The 12,165-nt window shown below is 47.8% G+C and overlaps 1 protein-coding gene across 1 annotated transcript; it reads right to left on the bottom strand.

Annotated features, from left to right (window-relative positions):
• Positions 1–3,034: 3,034 nt before the first annotated feature.
• Positions 3,035–10,484, bottom strand: YPEL4 (yippee like 4). Its single transcript, XM_084860087.1, has 5 exons — positions 10,290–10,484; positions 8,032–8,355; positions 7,689–7,732; positions 4,627–4,735; positions 3,035–4,213 (listed from the first exon to the last, which is right to left on the bottom strand). The coding sequence occupies exons 2-5, from the start codon at positions 8,170–8,172 to the stop codon at positions 4,124–4,126; spliced, it is 384 nt and encodes a 127-aa protein (XP_084716213.1). The 5' UTR covers positions 8,173–8,355; positions 10,290–10,484; the 3' UTR covers positions 3,035–4,123.
• Positions 10,485–12,165: the final 1,681 nt, after the last annotated feature.

Raw genomic sequence — 12,165 nt, 5'->3', positions numbered from 1 at the left:
CCTTGGATCATCATGGTTTTGGTACTTACATATATACTTGCTTTTGTAATTTTTGTGGCTTTTATATGAAGTCTATGCTGTTAGTTTACAATGGATTCAGTATGTTTGGCTTTCAGGGATTCATGAATTGTTTCTGCCTTGTGTTACTCTTTGTCCATTTGTGACTGTTGTTGTTGTTATTATTATGACTGCCAAGGGAGCAAGTAGATTCTCCACAATCTATCTAACATACAGCTTCCCCCCTCCCAAGTGCCATGACCAGATATGTTTAATGGCCTTGATCAACCTAGTAATAACAGTCAAACAAGTTGCATTTTAAAACAGGCTTAACTATGTGATCCATTAGATTTTTGCAGCTATTCCTGTTGATTTAACTGCTGGATTTGTGCAGATTTACTACAAGAGAAAGTCTGGCTTTAGCAATCAAACAGACTGTTTATGTGTAGAATGTAGCAACTGTTACATATAGGTCCTCCCCCCATTTCATATAGGTAGTGTGAGCTGTGCGTGAAAGGAGAGATGCAATTATAAATGCCATTGCAGCTCATTTCTTGTCTAGCTTTCACTTCAGACTCCAAACAAGAGCTGTTTCTTACTCCCTTTGTTCCAGAAGTGTGTTGTTTCCTGAATTCCATTGCTTCATAGCTGGTCACTGGGTTCAGTATCATTGGTAGGTGAATGACCTTTCAGTCAGAGCATCCTGTTGTACCCATGCCCCAAATCCTTGTCACTAAACAATCAGTCAGTCTCTCTCTCCCTTGTCATGGTGCTACTCCCAGCTAAGCCATCCAACAGATTTAGGGTAGCTCTTTCTTTTGTTAAATCATGCACCTGCATTAATCATGCACCTGCATAAATTTTTACTTGGGGACTGTTTAGTGGTGCTCTTTTTGATGTCTCCTTAAGCAAATCTATTAGATAGCAGCACTTTGATTCTGGGAAAGGACATTCTGCCCTGTGTTGCATTTTTTCTACATGGTGTTTACATGAATCAAACTCCAAGGTCTTGTTCTGTGACAGAACCATGGGGCTTTTCGTTAAGGCAGTGGGGTGAAAGACTCCTAGCCTCAGCTGACTGACTGCGCTCACTGCTTTGGCAAATCAGCCTCCCATGCTTGCAGCTCTGTTTGCCATCCTGACCTTTATTACCTATTTACTTTTGAGTTTTTCTGGGTGGAGAATGGCTTTTACCCTGTATTTCAGCAGTGTTTACAACAGAACCTCTAGTTATGTCAAGTAAAAATAATTTCACTTAATTTCACCCATTATGATTATTTATAGTGTCCATAGTGAATTCCATAGGATCAGGAGAGCAGGTATGAGGTCTTCATATGCTCCAGATTAAGCTAATATATACACATACATAATTCTGTGTGGTGGTAACCTGAATCTGGCAACCTGCAGAGCAGGGATGCAGAACCTCCAGCCCATATGGCACCCCAATCCGGCCGACGGTCTCTTGGGGTTCTTCCAGGCGGCATGGCTTAGTCTCCAAGACCCATCCCCTCAGAGGGCATCCCCCCCTGCTGCTAGAAAGTATTCAGATTAAATTAATATACATATATTGTGGCCCCCTCTTTTGTGGTGATCTGTGTGTACATCGTAGCCCTGACATGCATACCAGCACTGCTGGATTGGATTGTGTGGGTCTAGCTGCTTGTTTAGTGGCTGAACAATGAAGACATTGTACTTACGCTAGAATCAAAGCTGTTCCGAGCTGGGTACTGGCGCATGGCAATTAGCGTGAATGTGGGGATGTTTTAGCAATCTTCTAAAAAGAACAGGGATCTCATAAGTCAGCTATGCCATTCCAATGTGGCCTTGGCAGCATGGCTTCCTACAACACTGTAGATGTGGAGTTGGTGGGTACAGTATCAGAGACCAATTCAGTGGCAGAAACAAGTTATTCCATCTCCCTTTCTTTCCCTCCCCCTTCTTTTTTCCTAGGGGGAATTCCTGTGCAATCTTCTAGAAACATAAAACTGGATGCTCCTGCTGGATGAAGACTAAAGAGGGTGGTTGAACTGATTTCTGCACTACCACAGCCCAGCGTCCCATTGAGAGCTTTCTACAGAAAGCACACTGGTAAAGAGTTAGATACATCCCAGTCATCGTGTGGAATCCTTCTCACCTCCAGTGAGAAGGTGGTTCTCTTTTTCAGCGGAGAGAGCAAAGGGCCCTCTGATGCACTGGGCATGGCTCCTGTCCGAAGCTCTTTTCACATTGTGCTACTGTCTAAGCCCAACCCAAGCAGTGCAATGTTAAAAGGGCATTGGGTGGGTGGCCACAGCAGCACAAAACCTCTGTACCTCCATTGGCAAAGCTCGAGGGTTAGGCATGGAGCCTTGTTGTGTGAGGCAAAAGGGATGTGTGATGGAGAAAAATGACACCCCCACACACACACACCTGTAGTAAAAGGTGGGTTCCTGTGACACCTTAAGCAGTATATCCACCCCACCGATAACATGTTCAACATCAACTGCTGGGTTTGGATGGTTCTCAAGCCGATGTGGTGTAGTACCTGAAGGGCTGGTTCATTCCTTGCAAGTCACCTTTGACACTTCTCTTTCTGAGGCAGTTGCAGTAACCTACCACCAAATAAATGTTACTATGTCCATCATTGGGTGTGTCTTGTTCTTGTAGATTTGGCTGATCGCTGGTAAATGCTAAGGTCTGTGGAAAGAAAGCTCTGACCTTCTAGATGTGGAAAAGAAGATAGGGGCAGCTGTGCTAGCAACTTAACTTGGTAATTTTGCAAATATGGTTTCCCCAGTTATATATGGGGAGAAATATGTCAGTTGGTATTTTATTGTACATTTGGGTTTCCAAATTCTTGTCCAAACAGTGCTGCTATTTGCTTTAAAATATTATAGTGGGCTTAAAGTTCACGTAATCAGCCATTAGTTTTGTGTTCTATCCTTGTTTGAAAGAAGTCATCTTGGAATGTTTGACCAGCAAGCTTATCTCATGTGAATAGAAGAGGTAGCTTTGTGTAGAAGCTGGGCAAGGAAGCAGGATGACAGAAGCCATTGGTATGATGGCTTTCTTTTTTAAATATAAAACACCTTTATTATACAAAAAAATTCCTGCGCTGGTGACAGTGCTGAGGCTTTGCCCGCACCTGACCCCCCACCTTTTCTTCATGTGTGGTGGTGGGGGGGGGGGGTCATAGTGCCCAGGGATCACAAGCACATAGCGACCCAAAACAAAAGAAACAGACTCCATAGAATAAACATGGGGAAAATACCACGGCAGTGTCTGGGAAAGGGGATGGTGAAGGGGGTATGAACTACCATGGCCCCATGTGGAGAGGGACTGCTCCTCTGTCCCCTACCTCCAGGATACTTTGTCTCTTATTGGGCGGGGTTTACTCTCCCTCCAGCCAACTCTGTCCAACTCTGGTAAACTGACACACTATTTTTATTTCTCCCCAGAAAGGAGAGGAGCATAAGAAGCTGCCTTATACTGAACCAGACCACCGGTCCCTCCAGTTCAACACTGTCAGCTTTGACTGGCAGCAATTATTACCCAGGGCCTTGGGTAGAGGTCTCTGGCAGCCCAGCTACATGAGGTGGTTTTTTTTTTGTAAACGAGCTGCCAGGGACTGAACCTGGGACCTTCCGCATGCGAAGCTCTGAGCTATGGCCCCTCCGCAAGAGCTTGCCCTGTGCTCACAGCCCTTTGTGTCCCATTCCAGAAAGGAGTGTGGCTTTCTTATACAAGGGACTGCAATGTTCAAACCTGCTTCCAGGCTTGCAGTTCTGAATGCCACCCAGCAGATGCTAACAAGGGAAGAAGAATCCCCCTATACAGGTCAAGTAGAATCCAAGCCAAAATCCTTCCCACACACACACTCACACCAGCCCCTGAACCCTGTGAGCTTCCCCTTCTGCTGTAGGGGTGGGGTGGGGCAGGGCAGGGTCCTCCAAACTGAATCCAGCATTTCAGAAAGTCCAAGAGGTTTGGGAGAAGGGTCCTGGTATCTCCACTCCCACGGGTGATGCTGTGCAGGAGACGGGGGTGAGAGGGCTGGGTTGGTTGTGCCGGGATGCCAGCTGTGGCAGTGGGGTTAGGAAAGGGCAAGGCATGCTATGCAGGAGGGTGTGCACCCAGAGTCCCCCCCTCAGTCCCAGCCGTTGTCCTTCACCATATGTGACATCTCAATAATGTACTTCCCTTCTTTGTACTTCTGGCTGGTCTCAAACGCTTGTTCCTGGCAAATGAGGAAATTGGAAGAGATAAGCCCACTCACTTCAGACATCTGCCTTCCATAGAGTCTATAGCACTCAGACACAGATTTGTTCTCAAAAGGCGAAGAGCAGTATGCGAAGCAAAACCATCAGCAATTACAACAGGGGGATTAGGAATCACCATTTCCATTGGGATAGTGTGACAGCTAGACACTGGCATCCATAAATGCCTGGTGCTATGGTTTTGACAAAGGCCTTATTGACCACACAGGGGTGGCATGTCTGGGCTATTCTCCCTAACTGGGAAGTGTCACAGAGACAGGTTCTCTACAGCTGGTTAGTTTTGGCTCTTTCCAGCAATGGTGTTTGCAAGAACCCTTATTTTGAAGGGGGATTTACTGTCTAACCATGTAATCTATCTGCATTCAATACTCACATATTTCCAGCCCAGTGTGGTCTTGCAGCTTTCACAGAAAATGTCGGCGACTGAATGGAGACCAGTGAGCAAGAGGCGTTGCTCGGCTGGACCACAGCCCACATTAACCCTGCAGTCAAAGAAAACAGAGGGCACCATCTCTCATGTTATCCTTATTGGAGTTACCCTATTCTGTTCTGCCTCCAAGGGGGATCACTGCAAACTCTTTGCAAGGAAGGGGGTGGGGATGTCCCGATCCTAAGACTTTTGCAAGTAATCACATGGAAGAAAAGCAGTCTTTCAAGCCACATTGCTGCTTTTTCAGGTGACTTGTGAATGGAAAGTTCTCAGCAACAGAAACATTTACATGTTTGGTTAAGAAAAACCAAAACACCTCAATAGCTTCAGTTTGCAGATCAAAACCTATTGAGCAACTGTTTTCTTAGGATGCAGAAGTGTCACAATTATGCCTTTGCAATTGGTCTTTAAAAGAAAAGAAAATCCAGGCTGTTCACCTGGGAATCTGAAGATGGAGCACTGAGAACAGAAGAGGGATTCTCAATTCAGTCCCACAGCAGCCTCCAATGACCAGGAGAAGGACCTACAGAACAGCAAACTTCTCCCAGAACAAGAGCACAGGGACACATCCACACCATAGTGAAGAACTATCCCAGTGACCACACTGGTGTCTAGAAAGAGAGAGAGCTCTGACAGCCACATTAAATGTTACTCAAAATCCTAGATCCTTTCCTCATCTCTGGCTTGCTGATCCATGTTCCAATCTAACTTAGTGGCCACAACACACATCTGAACAGCCATATGAAAAGTTCATCTTAAAGCTTGCTGTTCTGTCATCTGAAATGTGGAGTGTTCAGCCCACATTGGGCATGACAGTGTGAGATCCATAGGAAGTGCCAAATGTTTGAACTTCAGGGAAGCTTTCTATAAGCTATACATGGTCTCCCAAGTCAGGTGTAGATAGGGGTGGGGTGGAAATAAAGGCCTCCCCTGCTAGCTGAGGACCTAGAAACAATGAGGGATCTTGAATAACCCAGGAGCTGCCATTTTCCCTGGCAGGTATAGATGCATGATGCTTCTCATCATAGCAGTGTCTTACGACAGATAATCCTAAACAACGGCATGAGAAAGCAGATCAGGCCCTGGTAGAAGCAGGAAGCAGCAGAAATAGTTTCTAAAATACTCGGGTTAAAGGCCACAAAACAACTCGTGGCCTTCCTTTGTTATTTTAAATTAATACACACTGCAAGATAAGTTAAATTCTCTTGAGATGTGGAATTAGAATCCAAGGGAGAGGAAAAGGAAGTCAGATCTTGTCCGTACACTCCAATTTGGTCTCCATCAATTACTTTAGCTCTACCAATAAATTGACCCCTCCACTGTGTTGGAGGGTACCATAACTACACAGTTCTTAACTCTTGTCCTGTGCTGAGCTACACAAGGGTAATAATGCTTCAGTTTTGCACCCATCTGAAAATCGGAGAGCAACAGGAATGAGAGCTGTTCTATACCACTTATTTAGATGAACTGTTCACATTTGTCCAGGTAAGGGCAAAACCAAAGGAGGATCACACTGGAAAACACTACTGACACTGGAGCAGTCTAACTATCGCTTGCTTACAAAATGCACTGACAGACATTGGTCGATATCTAATCTAGAATATCCAAGGGAACTTCCCAGAAACCGTCAAGTACAGGCTGTTTTGTCGTTTCCTGCAAAACTAGTCAAGGAAATCCTTGCTTTTGTCAGCCCCATACATTCCTACCACTGAGAAAAGAGCAACTATTTCTGAGGCAAAAAGAATTCACCATTCCAAAACAACAGTGTGCTTGGCTAGGTTCAGCAACCACGGCAGAGGAATGCTAAATCCTCATGACTCAGTCTGACTGACTTGGAGCTCGGCCTTCTCCCTACCAAAGGCCAATCAGAAATGAAGAGAAGGAAAGGGATGTGTTTTTCTTCACTGTCAAAACCATGGCACACAGTGCAGGACTTGGAGAGCCTTCCACACCATAAGCTGTATTTGCATATATTATAAAACACAACAACACACAGCATGGTAAGCCTGAAGGATGATCAGGAGCGCTCTGGTCCTTCTCTGTGTATCGAGGCAGAATTAGTCATAAACCAACCTTTGCAGATGCATTCGGTATTAAATGGCTCTTGAAAAGAGCAGAGGGATGAATGGTCTGAAGTTAAATTGGAAGAAAAAATAAATGGTAAATAAGAGAACATTTTATAGATACTAGAATCAATCACTAGGCCAGAGGGAGAAGAGTTCTCATCACCAGCAATTTAGAATCAAGGGTAGATCATGCTTAAAGGTCAAGAGTATATCATCTGGGTGGTTGAGCCAGCATCCAAGAGAGAAAACAGCAACGACACAAAGCAAGATGTCAGGAGTTCCAATACAAGGCCTGGCAGTGCTACCACGGAGTTCAACAGGATGATGTAGTGGAGACCAGTGCTGAGTTACAGAATGGCACTGATGAGACTCCAGGAGCAAAGGCCACACAAAGACTTAATTTCTGAGAAGAGGCTTGCTCAGGTATAACGCTGCTAGTAGACATGCCTACTGATGCTCTTGTCCCTAGTCCTAGGTTGAGGGGGCGGGGCGGGGTGTGTGGGTGGGCTGCTTGTGTTATGAGAGAAACTCTCTGCACCTGTACAGACGTACTCCTTGCTCTAGTCCTGCTTATGTCTGAGAGTTTTGTGTGGTTAGCTCATGTTCTAACTCTGATTGTAAGAATGCCTGTGGATTATGGGATGCTGAGTGAGATATGACGGATACATGCCATTATATATATATATATATATATATATATATATATATATATATATAGTCTTCTCCAACGGAATGTTCAGATATAGCACTAACCCACCCCAGTGATATTGCTCTTGGGATAGGTCACCCTTCCCTCCCTTTGCAAAAGGATGTAGCAGCAGCTCTCTGCATTCTTCAGGTTTGAAACAAAACCACCTCTTTGCCTGCCTCTGCTCTTGCACTCTCCCCGCATTATACCCCGCCCCCACCAAATAAAACCAATTGCAGGAGGACACTCACACAGAATTGAAAAGATAGGCGCGACCATGACTTCCCTGGAAGGACTGTGGAGATAAAGTATAGGAGTTACGACCCTCTCCCTTAAAAGGTTCTTTGACCCACTCCCCGAACCCAGCCGTTTTGCTTAAAAGAAATCCCCCAAGGTAAGGAAGGTCTGACTGTTCCTAGACAGTCTGATATTGCTGGTAAGAAGACGCCCCAGTAGAATGCTGCTGTTAGATAGCGCCCTCGTGGGGCCCTAGGTTGGCACTGCTGCAGGGAAGCACACAATGCCAGAGATCCAGTTAGGGCACAGATAAATGATAGGTGTATTAAGCTTGTCATGATCCCAGGACATGCATACCTTGGAGATGAGCTCATCATGCTTAGCCAGGTGTGCCCGACAGTGGACACAGCTGTATGTCCGGTGGCACCGGGGCAGGTAACTGCGGAAGGTCTTGGTAGGGAGACAGGCAGCAGGTGGTACCGGCTCACAGCTTGGCATGACAGGCTGGAGAGCAATGCCCTGTCGAGGTGGGGGAGCCGGTGCCGTGCAGCCCCCACAGAGGCGGTCGCAAGTGAAGCAGCGAAGCAGGTTGGCTAGAGCCGTGTTTCAGAAAAGTGAAGTTTGGGGGGGCTGCACTGCCAGGGCCCCCCCAGATGAGAACCAGACCGAAAGGGGAGTCACCTGCAGAGAGAGAAAGGAGCACGCAATTATAAGGCAAATGGACCAGCCCATAGAAACATCCCTCCTCTTCCCTTTGTGTCAGCTCTTGGGGAAGGTGATCTGGACTGCGTCTGGAGGTGGAAGTCTTGCCATACACTGTACAGTATAAATGTGTAGTTCAAGTAGATAGAGAGCTGGATGGATTCAGCCATCTGGAATAATTACCATGGGACCCCTTGTTCCATATTCACAGTCAGTACTGTGATTACAATCCTCAGTCCACTTCTAAAACAAGCACTGAAAAGGGGTGTGTGTGTGTACGGAACCTGCCTAGTTTTTACCAAGTTCAAAAGGGAAGTTAAAGAGAGTGAAGGGGTCACTAACTAACTTGTGTTAAGCAATTTTCGGTCTGCAGAATTCAGATCTCCAGCTCAGCCTATTGTTCTACGAACATACCTATTTCTCATGGTTCTTGTGAGATTGGAGGAGTTGAGGAACTTTATTTGGATTTCTTTCCTCTCCAATCCAAAGAACTCAGGTGCCTTACACTATATGTTCAGTCTATCCTTACAGCTTTCATAACCTGATAAACTTATTATATGTTAAGGATGGTTGCTGTTTTCGTATGTAATTGCCCAACCCTATGCATGTATACTTAGAAGTAAATCCCACTGAGTTCAGTGCAAGTTCCTCCCAGGTAAGTGTGTGCATAGTATTGCAGTCCTGGTTTCTGCAGTTCTTGTGTCTGAATTAAAAGTAATACCCACCTCATCTAAAATGCCTGTTCAGTTTAGGAGGTGCTATTCTGCTTTCTACCCCATTCCCACATTAACCACACACATATGCTGTTATACAGTGTGTCACATAACCTGAGGGTTCGTGTCAGGTGTGGAAACATGACTTGCCAAGGGCCACCAAGAAACCGTTGAGTAGCGATTCGACACTGTATTTCTCAGCCTGACTCCCAACTCTCTAGCCTAGCCTTCCCCAACCTGGTGCCCTCCAGATGTTTTGGACTACAACCCCCAGAATTCCTGGCCACTGGCCATGTTGACTGGGGCTGATGGGAGCTGAAGTCCAAAACATCCAGAGGTGCCAAATGTTTCCTGAGCAGTCGCGGGCAGTAGCCTCTAGTGGTGCTCCTTCTCCCTATTGCACACACACACACACACACACACACACGTCACAAACCTCCTCTCCGTTCTTGCGCTCTGCGAGAGCCCTCTACTGGAGCCGCGACGTCATTCCCACCACGCACCTTCATTCAAAGACTCCCGCTCCCCCGCCCGCCCCCCACGATTTGTCAATGACTCCCAACCCCGCGAGCCCGCGCCCTGTCGGCAGAAAAGGGGCATTACACCCCCGAGCCGACTTTCGGGCGCTCCCCCTCCCAGCAGCTTCGTTTATTTGTCACCGCGGCGAGAGCATCCGCGGACCCAATCCCGTCCTGCGGCGAAGCAAGCGCGGGGACGCTCCCGCGCACCTCCGGCTTCCAAAAGCCCGGATTGTGATCCGTGCAGGGAGAATCATCTCAGCAGTGCCCCCCTGCGCGCCGCGTTACCTCGGTTTTCGGCCCCCCGAAGGATCGGAGGCGCGGGGAGGGGGGGTGAGAAATTAAGTGAAGTGGGAGGAGCCCCAGTGGCGGGGGACCCGGGCGCGTTAATCACCGCAGACTCTGACTCACGTGGCTGCGTGCGAGGAAGGAAAATGAAGGCGGGTTTGGCGTCGCGAAGTTCCCCCTGGGACTTGGCCATGGGGGGATGGCGGGGGGAGAAGGCAAGGCAGAAGGCAGGACGGACGGAAGGACGGAAGGGGGCAAGGGACTGGGCTGCCTCTGCCGGGCGAGAGGCGGCCCGTGGCCGGGGAGGATGGACTCGCCAAGCCGAGCGCTGCGGGAGGGGGGACAGAGGGAAAGTTTCAGCGGCGCCGTCGGCTTTGCCCTCCGCGCTGCTCACCTTGAAACCTGCTCCCGGGGGGCTCTCTCCGCCTCCGCCTGCTCCTGCCTGCGCTGTGCGAGGGGTCGCGCCAAGGGGAGCGCAGCTTCAGGGCAGCCAAAGGGCTGCTTTTGCGCTCCGTCTGTAGCCGAATGTGGCTATGTGTTGTGGAACCGCATCATAACATTGTGAGTCATCCATCCATCCCTCCCCCCCTCCTCCTCCCGTTTCTCCCCCCCCCTCCTTCGGCCTCCTGCTACGTCAGAGCGGGGCCAGAGACACGGATCAAAGAGGGAGGGGACTAGCAGGGGCCACCAGGGCAGGGATGTTGCGGGGAGAGGGAGGCACGGCGGGCCGGTGGGCACCGCAGGGTAGAAAGACGGAGCAGCCGAAGATCGCGGAGGGCAGGCAGCGGCGCGCTGACAGGGAGGCGAGGAGGACGGATGGAGACGGGGGCTGCGGGGAGAGAGAGCGCGCAGGTGATAAATCCCACGTTGCGCGCCTGTGGCAAACTCTGACGCAGGGAGAGAGAAGAGCGACGCAGCTACGGGTCACGGGCTGGAAATCTGCAATATCACTCTCCGAGGCGCTCCATCCGGCCTCCAAAACGTCCAGCCACTTGGCGAAGTGCTCCCAGGACCCGGACACCCCAAAAGACCCGACGCCCCAGAATCTTTGCCTTCAACCTTGAGCGGCCACGAGCCTTGTCATTGCTCGTCAGGCCTTCTCCCTCTCTCTAACCCCCTCCCCTAACAAATAGCCTCATCGGGTCCCGAACGCCTTTCCCAAGCCCAAATGAGCTTGGGATCAAAAATAGGCAGTTACCAGCAGAGCAGCCTTCTTCTACAGCCTTGCCCCATTAAAACCAACAGGAGTTTGGCACTGATTTCTATAGGCACAGAGTTGCAGCCATTTGGTCTGTTACTAAGCAGCAGAGAGACAAATTAGATTTTGTTGGTGCTGCTATAGAGAATAATGAGCACCAGCCTTCCTTGGCGAAAGCATGAACTACACCACCAAGGCTGAAAGTACAAGGTGGAAGCACATCAAGCTCTTTCAAGTAAGCAATATAATGGACCAATTTTGTTGGCTTAAAAACACAGGCAAGGTTTTGAACTGCACAGAATTCTTCACCAAGCAAGTTTTGTCTCCAAGCGTTGGTTTTGTATTAATGTTTGTTTCAAGGACTTCCATCCTCCATAGGCATTATTCACTAGTGCTAAACCATCCCTTGTATATATTTATCTTGAGAAGCTGCAATTGCCTCTGGGGCTAAAAGCCATGGCACTGGAAACCTTGGTTGCCCCAGGCTGAAAATCATGCAAGTAGGCCCTAACCCTAAATAACTGGCAGTTCTAGCTGGTAATATTTAAAAAAAAAACTATAGCACTTTCTTATCCTTTATACTTCACTTTCCATGATGATGTTGTTTTCCTAAATGACAGATTCCTCATTCTCTCCATCTCATTTTGATGCTCAAAGTATGTGAACATTTTGAACTGTTGCCATGCTAATATCAAATTTTGTTCCCATTCTACAATTTGATATTGTTGGTACCTTTAGTTGGTGATCCACATTTAGAAAACCACAACATATGGAGGAAATGCTTTTGGGGGATGAACATCAATATTGGAGTTAAATCAGAACACCATTCTTGAGTATGCCACTGACTCTTTCAACATTCTTAGTCAATCATGTTAGGCATGAAAGCATCTGGAAACTGTGTGCTCTTATGTTCCCCATATAAATAGGAGATAATATCTCTGTCACTGGAGAATGCCTGGAAGATGATTCCATTCTATCAGAGGACAAATGTTGGCTGTCTGCCCCCTCCCCCAATATTAGAACCAAGGATCATTCAATGAAGCTGAATGGTGAGAGTTTCAGGGCAGTACTT

Source organism: Heloderma suspectum, chromosome 1 (genome assembly GCF_057233095.1).
Source record: "Heloderma suspectum isolate Gila_16-S chromosome 1, 16-S_ref, whole genome shotgun sequence".
NCBI lineage: Eukaryota > Metazoa > Chordata > Lepidosauria > Squamata > Helodermatidae > Heloderma > Heloderma suspectum.
This window is presented reverse-complemented; position numbering and strand designations above follow the sequence as displayed.